Raw genomic sequence first — 13,415 nt, forward strand, 5'->3', positions numbered from 1 at the left:
TGTAATTCCAGAACCTGTATGAAAAACATGCTACTAGAATACTGTTAAGTGGTGCTATGGCTTAAGGGGGAGGGTGGTAGCCTTGAGCTGAAGTGGTCAGGGACAGAGCCCAAGCCCAGAGTTCAAGGCCCATGACAAAAACAAAAAAATAGTAAAGCTCCAGCCTTGAGTGGAAAAAGCCAAGTGAGAACCCCAGGGCCTTGACTTCAAACTCCAACACACACACACACACACACAGTGGTATTGTATTACTCTACTTATAAATTAACAATTACCTTCTTAGTAGCTTCAAGTTCAGCCACATAATACTGAAGAATTCGCTCTATTGTACGATTGATTTCTAACTGCAGACAGGGAATATTTAGCTTCTGAAATCTGAAAGGAATTCATGAGTCATTAAAAAGGGAAATGAGGAATTGCTGGAGTACTAAAGACTCATTCACACAATTGACAAATAGCTGTGCCAGGCAGGCCTCAGCTTTATCCTGGGTTCCACAGTGATCAGCAAGGCATGCTCCTGGCTCTCCCAGACTCTTCGATCACCTCCTTGAAGAGACAGGTAGGTGTCAGCCAAGGTTAGGTGGCCTGAATTACTGCTGGTGGCCAAAGTCCTGAGTGCAAAGGAGCAGGGACTACGGGAGACAACCACTTGCTACACAATAAGAAGATGGAAGGATATTGGAAATGCATATAATGGGAAACTTAGCCAGTCTAAGGAGCTGAGTCATGAAGAAAGACTTTACTGGGAAGGCGATATTTAAATTAACACTAAAAGAATATATGGGAAGTTGACATAGCAGAGATGGTGGGAAATACATTGACTACCACAGCCAATATCCATGGTTCCATAGTTTCAAACATCTACAGTCACAATACTGCCAGCCAAATATGATTTCCATTGCAGAGTAACTCATGCACAGGAAGTGCCTTCATAATGTTTTGACAATGGAGATGAATTGACAATAGCATATTATTGGTAAAGAGAGGAGTGGGGGGGTGGGAAGGAGAAAATATGGGGCTTCTGTCGATTATCAAAATCATTTCATGTCTACTTTTAATCTTATGATGGTCTGTCAAGATAGAACATCTATATAATGTGGACAGTGGCCAAGCCAGGCCAAAAGACATATCTTCTTGGCTCTAAGAAAAGGGATAGAGCCGGGTGTGATGGCTCACGCCTATAATCCTACTCAGGAGGCTGAGATCTAGGATCAAGGTTCAAAGCCAGCCCTAGCACAAAAGGACAAGAGACCTCTCCAATTAACCTCTAGAAAACGGGGAGTGGGGCTTGGCTCAGGGGTAGGGTGGTAGCTTTGAGCTGAAGAGCTCAGGGACAGTGCCCAAGCCAAGTTCAAACCCCATGATACAAAAAAAAAAAAAAAAAAAAAAAAGATGGAACTCTGATAGCTCATACTTATAATCCTTGCTACTCAGGAGGTTAAGGTCTGAACATCATGGTTCAAAGCCAGCCTGGGCAGAAAAGTCCCTGTGAGACTCATCTCCAATTTCACACTCAAAACCTGGAAGTAGACTGTGGCTCCAAGTTCTGGAGTAGAGTGCTAGCTTTGAGCAAATGCGTTCAGGGGCTGTGCCCAGGCCCTAGTTCAAGTCATAGTCAACCAACAAAAGAGCAAGACAGAAACAGAGACAGACAGAGAAATCCAAAAGGGCCTCTGACACAGGTCTTCCCCATTTGCCAGTCTATGCAACAATCACTGGAAAAAAAAATTAGTATTTATAAACTTTTAGGATTCACACAAGAGAGATTTCCAAGAGTATCTTCTTCGAAATTTGTATTTTCCAATAGAAAGTTATCCTACCTAGACATAACTCCACTTAAAAGCATTATACATACCTTTGAAGCAGCTGAAGAGCCTGCTGAGACGATAAGATTTTTCCAAAAGTAGTATTCATAAATGCTTGTATTTGAACCTAAAACATTAATACTTGAGTCATATGCAATGTCACAGAAGAGATTAGCTTTGTTTAACAAGGTAATGAGTCCCTTACATTATCAAAATAGCCTCAAACACACTAGCATGACGGACACAGGCCATGTGTCACTACTGTGCACCTGACATGTCACTACTTAGAAATGAAAGGTCTGAATGTAAAATACATGATAGATCTCAAAGATTTAGTGTAATACAAAGGTAATGTGGGGCCAGGATTGTGGCCTAGTGATAGAATGCTTGCCTAGCTTGCAGGAAACCCAGGGCTCAATCCCTCGGTATCACATGCACAGAAAAAGCCAGAAGTGGTGCTATGGCTAGTAATGGAGCACTAGACTTGAGAAAGCCCAAGGACAGTGCCTAGGCCCTGAGTTCAAGCCTCAGGACTGTCAAAAAAAATGGTTCTGTAAAATATCTCAATAATGTTTTTGTTTGTGCCAATACTCAGGCTTGAACTCATGACCTGTCCCTGAGCTAACATGCTACCATTCAAGCCACAGCTCTACTTCCAGTTTTTTGTGGTTAATTAGAGATGAGTCTCTCAGATGTATCTGCCAGGGCTGGCTTTGAACCCTGGTCCTCAGGTCTGAGCCTCCTGTGTAGACAGGATTACAGGTGTGAGCCACCAGCACACAAGATGGAAAGTATTTTGTGGACTACTTCAAAAAATCATCCACACTAACAATGTTTTCAATCAGTTTGTGATAAAACTTTAAAATAAAAGGTATGAGCAGGTGCAGTGTCTCATGCCTGTAATCCTAGCTACTCAGAGAGGAGTACAAAAGGACCTGAGACTCTTATTGCCAATTAACCTCTAGAAAAAAACAGGAAATGGGGTTAGGCTCAAGGGTAGAGGATAGCCTTGAACTGAAGAGCTCAGGGACAACACCAAGGCCCAGGGATAGGGCTGTAACCTGGAGATAAAGAGTTCAGGGACAGCGCTCAGGCCAAGTTCAAGCCCCATGACCCACCAAAAAATTAATTAATTAAAATAAAAAAGTATGCAAACATTAATACATATGACCATTTGTAATTACAATACTGGAGAGTACTACTGGTCACTCATCAGTTTTCCTAAGTACAAGTTTATACAACTACTTACCTCTAAACCATTGATTTTTGTCATAAACTCTAAGAAATCTGTGTCAAATTCTGTCCTTCGTGGATCCAGAATATCATATTGCTTTTTCTTAACCCCTTGATAAATATTTTTGAATTTTATTGCCATAATATCTATGCCTTCTATTGTAGAATTGCTCAAAGCTGAATATGTTTGCACAATTGTTATCATTTCTTTAATCTTTAAAATAAAAAAGAGAAATGACATTTTTTTTAATATTAGGACCCTCCTTTAGAACTAGCTCTTAACAAGGTACTGAAGAATCATTGACTAAAAGAAACAAGCCAATAGACAGAGTCTAGAACTGTTCAGCTAAAATTAGAGAAGATAAAAATAGAAGACAAATCTCTATCACCCGTTACTACTCCACAATGATTTAATTCAAATTGATGCCTCTCTTCTCCAGAGAGAGTTTGTCATCTTTTTCAGAAGTTGACCATGTTGTCATTCAGACAATGTTGGAGGACAGAAAATTTGTCTCAACAGCTCCTGAGAATTTTCCGAAAGCCATTCCACGAGATCATTGTGTTCAAGAACTCTCCTGTTCTCACTGACTCTCCCTATCATTCCCATGAGTATCTTCAGCACGAATCAACCTGTGTTCTCCCTTGGACACCAGTGGTCAGGGAAAGAACTGGCCTCAGATGCCTGACTGGTGACAGCAATCACTTCTGGTCACCCCCTCCCCACAGCCCTGGGAAAAGCCCCACAACAGACTTTTTCTCCACAATGGCTGCTTCTGTTCCATGCAGACAACACTTGCTCGGCCAAGATAAATTGCTTCCATCCACAGGCTGCTCAGCTCCTTGATCTTCCTCAGTGATTCCCCCATTTTGATTCCTGCCTTAAAAACAGCACACCTCAAAGCTTTCCAGACAGACTTTTTTTCTCCAATAGCCAGAATGGGAATGAACCTGTTTCCAAGAAATCTCTCCTCCCTGCCTCCATCCCCACAAAGACCACACACCATGAGGACAATGGGGCTATCCTGTCCCCGCACACAGCAGAATTTGCACAAAGTCCATGCTCACATCTTACCCAAAAGAACCATTTTCAGAGAGATTATTGTTTTTGTTCTCTTTTCTTACAATTCCAAAATCCATTTTACCCAAACCTGGAACAATATGTGCAGCCTAGGATTTACAGCATTTATATAAACACCCTCTACATAAATTATACAGGGTATGTGTATATATACATACATGTTTATACACACACACACACACATTCTGTATAAAAATGGGACATTCCTGGTGTTCCTTATACACTCCACTTACCTACTTGGAAAAGCAAAAACAAATGCAAAACCTCAAAGACATCAGCTTGCTCTATTGTTCTAACCTTCTAGGGCCTCATCTTTTATCCCTCATTCTACTGCCTGGTTCTAAGAGCCAGAGCCTAATCCTGTCATTAGCACATCCTCTATTTTGTCCCTGCCAGCTGTGGTGACTCACCACCACCACCACACCGACGACCACACTCCTGCTGCTCCATCCTGATTTGGCTTCTTTCTTTTCACCAGCTTTTGATCCCTCTGGTCTGATGGGCAATGTACAATCCCTTCTCTAGCTCGCTGCCCAAGACTCAATGCACTGTGATCCCATCAGAGTCTTCGTGAGCAAGGCCTACCTCATCTACTAGCTCCAACTCTCTTCAGCAGTACCAGCTCCCCACCCCTTGTCATTACCCATAGATGTTCCTAGGTCAGGAAGAAGAAGATACAAAGACTATTGTATATACTTGGTTATGGCTCTGCACCACCAAGTTTCTACCTCTGGAAAAGAGGGAAAAGGAGGGCCGGGAGTTTGGCCTAGTGGTTAAAGTGCTTGCCTAGCATGCATGAAGACCCGGGTTTGATTCCTCGGTACCACATACATAGAAAAAAGCCGGAAGTGGTGCTGAGGCTCAAGTGGTAGAGCTCTACCCTTGAGAAAGTCCAAGGACAGTGCTCAGGCCCTGAGCTCAAGCCCATGACTGGCAAAAAAAAAAGAGGGAAAAGGATTTTAAGCACCCTCATGCTGACATGCGACAACCTTCTTCATTTGTTCCTACCCAACTCTGAGATCTCAGCTTTCCAACCCCAACTTCAGCCCCATCTGTCCTTTGACTTTGCCATTTGCTTATTGGCACTTAGAATCTCTGCTTTCCCTAATAGACTCTGACTTTGCCCTTCTGATTCTCTCCTTAACTACTGAAGAGTTCACAGAGTTAATCTAATAGGGGCCCATTCCGTGCCTTGCTCATTTGGGAAAGCCCATCCAGGCAGCTTAGTAACCATTTCTAGTGACATATGAGGAAATCCTGACAATAATTCAAGGTAAGGTTATTAGCCCCACCAAATACACCTGAGAGATGGGCCGTCACGGGGTTCACAGTCCAGGGGGGTAACCTAGCAGTCAGAATGTACCTCAGGTGAGGCCTCTGCCTCTGGGGATTGCTGCTTGTCTCTGCTTGATGAGCCCTTGTGACCTGATTTTGAACTCTCAAGAGACAGTGCCTCCCCAGAGATCAGGAGTGGGTACACATGCATCCGGGCATTACCACCCTTCCCTCAAGCATCAGAGGATTGTTGTTCCACAGATCATGTCCAGTGCCTAGAATTAGACATGCTACCCAAGAGCTTTACTGCCAACAGACAGTTAAGATCCAGCTCTAAAACTCTACCATGATCAAAGTACATCCAGTTATAAACTAGTAAGGTTTTTTAAATTCCTGAGGGGGGGGAAACAGGGGTAACCAGAGCCCCATTGTAAGGAATGCACCCATGATTTAGAAACATAAACATCTTTGTAGAATAGGTTCTGACCATTGAGTTTATTTATGACCTGGCACCATATCAGTATCTTTCTAATTAAACATCTATCCCTCCCTCAAATCCCTGTATATATGTCAGTTTCTTAGATAAGGCACCAAAAGCAAAAGTAACAGAGTATGGTGGTTTATTCCTCTAAAACCAGTATTCAGGAAGGTCAGGCAGAGGATCAGGAGTTCAAGACCACCATTAATTACATAGCAATTTCCAGGCCAGTAATTCACAGAGTGAGATCCTATTTCCTAAAAACAAAATAAAACAAAACCAAAGAGCACACTGTATATACTGGTCCAGAAAGCACAGACGCCTAGCTTCCACACATGCCTACAGCCCCTGGGTCTGTCCGTTACCATGGAGCTTCATTTCAGCCTAACGCAATGGTCAAGAGCAAAAGCTTATACATTCCAGACCCACAAACGGAAGCAAAACTGACATCCTGAGAGATGGGAAAGTTTGCCATAGCTGGCAGAAGGTAAAAACTGGGGATGAAAAGTCAATTCCAGTAAGTGCAGAGATCTATGAGTCATTTAATAATAAGAATGAATCAATCCCCAGCACAAATTCCCAAAGACACTACAAAAAGCCTGAAATAATCAAAATGGCATGATTTGGGGTGGGAGATGGACACTACTCACTTTCTCTAATCTTTTACAAAAAGCTTCAAATTTTCCAAAAATATACATTTCTGAAACCTCAAAAGATTTTTCCCCAGAAGATTCTAAAATCTGTTTCCTTGTTTTGTGGAAAGATGCCTGATATTCTTTGAATAGAAAAATGCAATCCTAGAAGAGAATGAAAAGAAGATAAGAGGGCGATTAGACATTTGCTCAGGAATCAAAATTGCAAAATCCCATCCTGCCACACAACTGGTCATGTCAGCCCCTCACACCAGAGCTGTTGCTGTCAATAAAATTCAAGTTGTCTGCATACATATTTAAGATCTATGCAAATCAACACATTTTATTTTTATTTTTGCCAGTCTTGGGGCTTGAACTCAGGATCTAGGCACTGCCCCTGAGCTTCTTTTGCTCAAGGCTAGTACTCTATCACTTGAGCCACAGCACCACTTCCCAAATTTTCTGTGTTTGTGGTCCTGAGGAATCGAACCCAGGGCTTCATGCATGTTAGGCAAGCACTCTACCACTAAGCCACATTGCTTTTATTGATTTTTTTCCTGAAGCACTTTTGCCCAGGCTTCCCCTTAAACTTGCAACCTGCCTCTTGAGTGGCAGATGCATGTTTAGAGACATGTATCATTAGGCAACTTCATCAAGAGCTCTGCATTTATGTTAAAATGCACACACAGGAGCCGGGAATTTGGCCTAGTGCTAAAGTGCTTGCCTGGCATGCACGAAGACCCAGGTTTAACTCTTTAATTCCACATACACAGGAAAGCCAAAAGTGCTGCTGCGGCTCAAGTGGTAGAGCTCTAGCCTTGACAAAACCCAAGGACAGTGCTCAGGCCCTGAGTTCAAGTCCCTGGACTGGCAATAAAATAAAATAAAATACACACACACAACAAAGCCTTCCAGTAAGTTATCCCTGGGCTTTGCTTGTACTCAGCGAGGTTGCCTTTCCCACCTCACACATTCCTTTTATTGTTTCTTGCAGCCCTTCTGTTGCTGGTGGTGGTGATTTGTCAGGCAGTGCTCTGTCATGTTCCCACCTTCTAGATATATTTTCTGTATACATTTTCAAAGCTTGTTCCTAAAACTTCTGTTGTGTTGTCAAAAAGGTGAAATCCATCTACCAACTTCCAAATCATCCTGAAGGAATTGTATTATCAACTTGAGGCCCTACTCCAGATTCTTTTTAAAATTATTGGCAGGCTTCCTGACAGCTTTCTGATGAGGACTCACAGCTCAAAGGTTCCTTTCTTTTGTCAGTAAATTCTCTTGACTCGGGAGGATAGATGTTCATATAATTGGCAATAACTTTCCATCCTGAATGTCTGCCAGGAAGAGGGGGCCCCAGTCCTAGTCAATTCATGCTGATCCTCTTCTGACCAATTCTCACCACCAGACCTACCATTGATTTCTCTATCCTCTTACAAGCTCCTCGATCGCAAACCCCAGGTTCTGCTTTCTCCCGGCTCATTCACTTCTGGGCTTTGTTTTCCCACTCCTAATGCTTCCTACGATGAGGGAAGTATGAGCTTCTCAAAATGCTCCCATTCTGTACATTGTGTTAACCTGCTCCCCTCATGGCCAGAGAGGTTTGGAAATAACATTCTTTTTTTTTTTTTAAAGATTTTATTAACATTGATTTCTACATCGTATTTCAAATGTCATGTTTAACAAACAAGTATTCAAGAAGGGATCCTCTATATACAATCACTGGCACATAGATTTTAGAACATAATTAAAATAAAGCTAACGGTTTGTATGTCATAGATACATATCTGGAAGTAACATTCTTTTATTCATATTCTCAATGCTAGTCTGTATGTGATTGTCACAGACTTAACATGTTTTCTGTATAAACACAGTAAATAACAGTGGGCTGGATGGAAGGATTTACTGTGAAAATAAGCGACTTCTACCAACCTGAATTTTCTTCAGTACTGCTGGGGTTTCCTGATCCCATACATGATTGGTTCCCCCATCCGTAATGTAGGCTTTACACGCCGTCACCATTTGATTTGTTACCTAGAATACATGTAGATACCAACTCACTATAGAGAAATGCTCAAATCTGTACACTTTTAAAAGTACAAACTCACATATATGATTAAGTACTAAACTACTAAACTTATGGAGTGAATAAATCATGAAATATTCAAAAAAAAGGAGAGGGAACACAAATTTACAAATTTCAATTCAAACAAAGAAAACCCAATTTCAATCAATAAGCCAGACATGGTGGGTCCTTGCTGTGAGGGAGACATAGACAGAAGGACTGTAGTCTGAGGAAAGCCACAGGGGGGGGGGAAAAATGATATGCCTTCCTTAGAAAAGATGGCCAGGTGGTGGCTCATGCCTATAATCCTAGCTACTCAGGGGGCTAAGATCTGAGAATCAAAGTTCAAAGCCAGCCCAGGCACAAAAGGACCTGAGACTCTTATCTCCAATTAACCTCTACAAAATGGAAGTGGGGCTTGGCTCAAGGGTAGGGTGATAGCCTTGAGCTGAAGAGCTCAGGGACAACACCCAGGCCCCCAGGGGTAGGATGGTAGCCTTGAGCTAAAGAGCTCTGGGACAGTGCCCAGTCCTCGTTCAAAAGAAAGCAAGAATAATGAAGGTTGAGTGTGTGTAGCTCACACCTGTAATCCCTGTTATTCTGGAGGCTGAGATCTGAAGATCACCGTTCTACCACAGTCAGGGCCAAAAAGTCCCCAGGAGACTGTTATCTCTAATGAACTACTCTGGAAAAGCCAGAAGTGGCACTATGGCTCAAGTGGTAAAGCACTAGCCTTGAATAACAGCAGCTCAGGGATAGTAGCCAGGCTCTGAGTTCAAGCCCCAGAAGCAGGGAAAATAATAAGACCAAAAAGACAGTGTCTTCTAGCAGGGTGATGGTGGCTCATGCCTGTAATCCTAGCTACCCCAGGACAGTAAGAACTGAGGATCACAGTTTAAAGTCAGCCTAGTCAGACAAATCTGAGACTCTTAAGAGGAGTCCAGAAGAAGAAAAAAAGCTCGAGAATTTTTTTTCAGAAAAACAAAAGACTCAAAGAAGAAAGGCATGCGGGGGAAAAACAATGGTGATCAAAGAAACTTACAATGCTTTAATTTTATTCAGAATTCTTCTGACACGTAATTGGAAAAAAATGTTAATATGAAACTAAGAATGATCTCAGCTGGGTGTGGTAGTGCATACCTTTAGTCCTGGAGGCTACATACTTGAGAGTTCTGGTCTACCTGGGCTACACAGTAACAGCCTGCATCCAAACATGGAGGGAGGTGGGAGGGAGGGGAAAATGAAAAAGAAGTAAGAGAAATGAAACTCACCTTGATAAATAATGAGGTCATTCTCTCTGAGGTGTTGTAATACCTTGACACGCTGTGAATCATTCTGATGGCATTGATCAGGTTTTGTATTCCATGGGCCATAGAAACCTAAAATTGAAATATATTAAATGAATGTATCCTAGGTGTAACCATTAACAGTTACAGCCTGCAATCCTCAGAATATACAACACAGAACCATGTTTCCATCATTAAACCAAAGCACATGATAGTCTAAACTGGCTCCCGAAATGAGCGGGGAGAGGAGGACATTAGTAAGAGCTGTGGCTCAAGAAGTAGAGCACCTGAAGCCTTGAGTTCAAATCCCAGTATCACCAAAAAAAAAAAAAAAAAGGATAAAAGAACATGAGTTACACCAACTGTGCTAAGCTAATGTAAGGTATTCACAGGAAAAGCTGGGGGAAGTAGTCGTCTTATTGTTGCAATCTTTCCGTAAATTTGAACTTAAAACTTTATTTAACCATAACATTCCCAGTTAGGGATGTAGCTCACTAGTAGAGTGTTTGCTCAGCACACATGAGGGCCTGGGTTTGACCCACAGCTCTACAATATATATACACACACACACACACACACACACACACACACACACACACACACACACAAATATAAAATATTAGCAGGGAGTGCAGCCGAGTGGCAGAGCACCAACCTAGTATGTACCATGGTTTGATCTTCAATACTGCAGGAAAAAAAAAAAGACATTTAGAGGTGAAAGTGGCTTTAAAGATGAGGAATGAAGTGACTTATTTATGGCTAAATCAGAGATAAGAGTAAAAGTCTGTTGTATGTGTCCTGGTACAAGGACAATTCAGAGTCACAGCACTGCCCTTTAGCTTTTTTGCTCAAGGCTAATACTCTACCACTTGAGCCACAGCTCCACTTTTAGCTTTTCACCAATGAATCAGAAAGAAGAACTAAACAAACATTCTTGCTCTGGCTGGCTTTGAACCACAATCCTCAGTTCTCAGCCTCCTGAGTGAGGTGTCATTATCAATTCAGTTAGACTTCAGCAAACCTATCCAGAGGTTCTAGAGATAGAGAAAGCAAATACGAGAAACCTCTTCTCTCAAGGTGCTCCTAGCAGAGGGGGAAAGCAGCCAGGAAATTGGTAAAATGAGTAGAACACAGCAGGAAGTACAAGAACAATCTTGCTATAATACCTCAGCCAACATGCAGCACAGGCTTGCTTGGTGCCAGACACAGCGTTAAGTATCATCTTAATTCAAGCTGACGACTAATCATGGAGGAAATCAAACCTAAAACATCATTGACTTTATATCTCCTTTTGAGAAAAGTTTTTTCACACCATCTATCTCTAATTGGATTATTTGGGGTTTATTTTTCTTTGTTTTTGTTTGTTCTTGGCATGTTATAGACATTAATGTATTGATGGGTGAATAGTCGGCAAATATTTTCTCCCCTACTAGAAGTTTTGTCACTTCATTTTAATTTTCTTTGCTATACAGAAGCTTTTTTAGTTTGAGAAAAACCTATTTATCTATTTTTGCTGCTGTTGCTTATGCTTTTGAGCACTTATTCAAAAAGCCTTTGCCTATGTCCTGGTCCTAAAGCATTTTCCTAAGTTTTCTTTTAGCCAAGTGAGGGTGTGAGGCCACACATTCATAACCCAGTAGCAGAACAACAACAAAAATCTTAACCTTGTTAAACAAAACCTACAAAGTACCCATAATACCAGTGAAGAGGTCTCTGTGATAGCATAAATCAGATCTCTCATCCAAATTTTAACCATCATTTATAACAACTCCTTGAGTTCACAGCTCTTACCTATTCATATAGAGTGCTCAGATGTTTTATATGTGAAATATACAACAGTAAATCTCTCTAAAGCACAATAAAGAAGAGCATATACAAAATTTATGAACCAAAAATCCAGGCATGAATCTTTTGTATTCTTCCACCCATGTGACAGTAATAAGCTAAGCAGTAATGAATGGTTACATTTAATGATAATGAAGTAAATAAGAAGAATTTCTGAACCGCAGAAGCAGGTGTGTGTGTGCGTAGGAGCAGTTATGTGGCTTTCTCCAATTGGTGCTTCTGTTGTTCAAAAGGTAGTGTAGAAAAGCTTCCTATATCACAAACTATGAAAAGCTTAACAGCAGCAAAATAAGGAGGAGGAGGTTTCCTGCCTAGCCAGCAACTGTTTGAAATTACTAGGCTGAAACCAAACATCAGACGTAAATGACTTTTATAAATGATATGAATTGAAGCAGGACTGGCAAAAAAAAAATACTAACATTTTCTTTTGTTCTTTTTTTGGAGGGGTGGGACTTGAACTAGGCCTGGGTGCTATCTCTGAGATCTTCAGCTCAAGGCTACTGCCCTACCCTTGAGCCAAGTCCCACTTCCCGTTTTCTAGAGGTTAATTGAAGATGAGTCTCAGGTCCCTTTGTGCTCGGGCTGGCTTTGAACCTTGATCCTCAGATCTCAGCCTCCTGAGTGGCTAGGATTACAGGCGTGAGCCACCATGCCTGGCCAATACTAACATTTTTCTAATTTTCACTATATCCATTTTTGGTTTTTTGCCACTCCTGGGGTTTGAACTCAGGGCTTGGGCACTGTCCCTGAGCCTCTCTGTGGTCAAGGCTAGCACTCTACTACTTGAGCCATAGTGCCACTTCCAGCTTTTTCTGTGTGTATGGTACTAAGGAATCAAACCCAGGGCTTCATTCATGCTAGGCAAGCACTCAACCACGAAGCCACATTCCCAACCCATCCTTTTTTGTTTGTTGTTTTTGTTTTTTTTGTTTTCAGTAAGAGTTAACCCAAATGCTTTGCAAATCTAATAAGTCAGAGGGGTAGAGCCTTTGAGTGAATTAAGAAATGGCCCCATTTCTTGAACACTACACAATTCAGTTTTCTTTACTCACGCTCATATATGCAGAAAGACTCAAGAAGTGACAGCACTATTTTTACATTAAACAAATTATAAAAAAGATCCTTACAGAACTTCAGTTGCTGGTGCTAGAGATAGAAATGAGTGGGAATGGAATGTGACAAAGTCATAATTCTTTGCAAACAACACACAAATGATCCACGCTTTAAATAAAGTCCACCATATCTCTACAGAATCTGCTTCTGACGGGTCTTTTGATGCCCTCTCATAGTGTTTCCTAATGGATGACAGATTATCATGAGAGTAGGAACTGCTCCTTCCTGCCCAGAGCACTCAAGCCACATTCTCTACTTCCTCCCCACCCGCCCTCCGCTTCCCATATCCACTTCCTTGGCAGTCAAAGCTCTCGTGACCCACTCCTGCAGCCCCTTCGCCTGTAGCCCTAAGTGACTAATGCCATAGCCTCTTCTCCTCTGCCTGCCTCTAGTATGAAGCCAGCATCGCCCAAACAATCCACATATATGCAGACATTTACATATATATTTGTATGCTTGTATATATTTAACTGCATTAATTATGTAATTTACTAGAATATTATAATTTCAAAATTACTTATACTAGTTCATTTTTAAATGATTTTTTTAAAAGCCTACTTACAAGCCAGCCTGGGCACAAAAGAACCTGAGACTCTTTATCTCCAATT

The 13,415-nt window shown here is 41.6% G+C and overlaps 1 protein-coding gene across 1 annotated transcript in view; it reads right to left on the reverse strand.

Annotated features, from left to right (window-relative positions):
- Dnah8 (dynein axonemal heavy chain 8) overlaps positions 1–13,415 on the reverse strand; it is a 206,488-nt gene that overhangs the window by 173,755 nt on the left and 19,318 nt on the right. Inside the window, exons 9-14 of the mRNA XM_090355742.1 lie at positions 9,835–9,942; positions 8,431–8,532; positions 6,520–6,666; positions 3,055–3,252; positions 1,856–1,932; positions 276–375 (exon numbers count right to left, since the gene is read on the reverse strand). Of these exons, the coding sequence (XP_090211868.1) occupies positions 276–375; positions 1,856–1,932; positions 3,055–3,252; positions 6,520–6,666; positions 8,431–8,532; positions 9,835–9,942 (732 nt within the window). The remainder of the gene's footprint in view (positions 1–275; positions 376–1,855; positions 1,933–3,054; positions 3,253–6,519; positions 6,667–8,430; positions 8,533–9,834; positions 9,943–13,415) is intronic.

This window comes from Megascapheus bottae, chromosome 22, assembly GCF_031878675.1.
Source record: "Megascapheus bottae isolate mThoBot1 chromosome 22, mThoBot2.hap1, whole genome shotgun sequence".
NCBI lineage: Eukaryota > Metazoa > Chordata > Mammalia > Rodentia > Geomyidae > Megascapheus > Megascapheus bottae.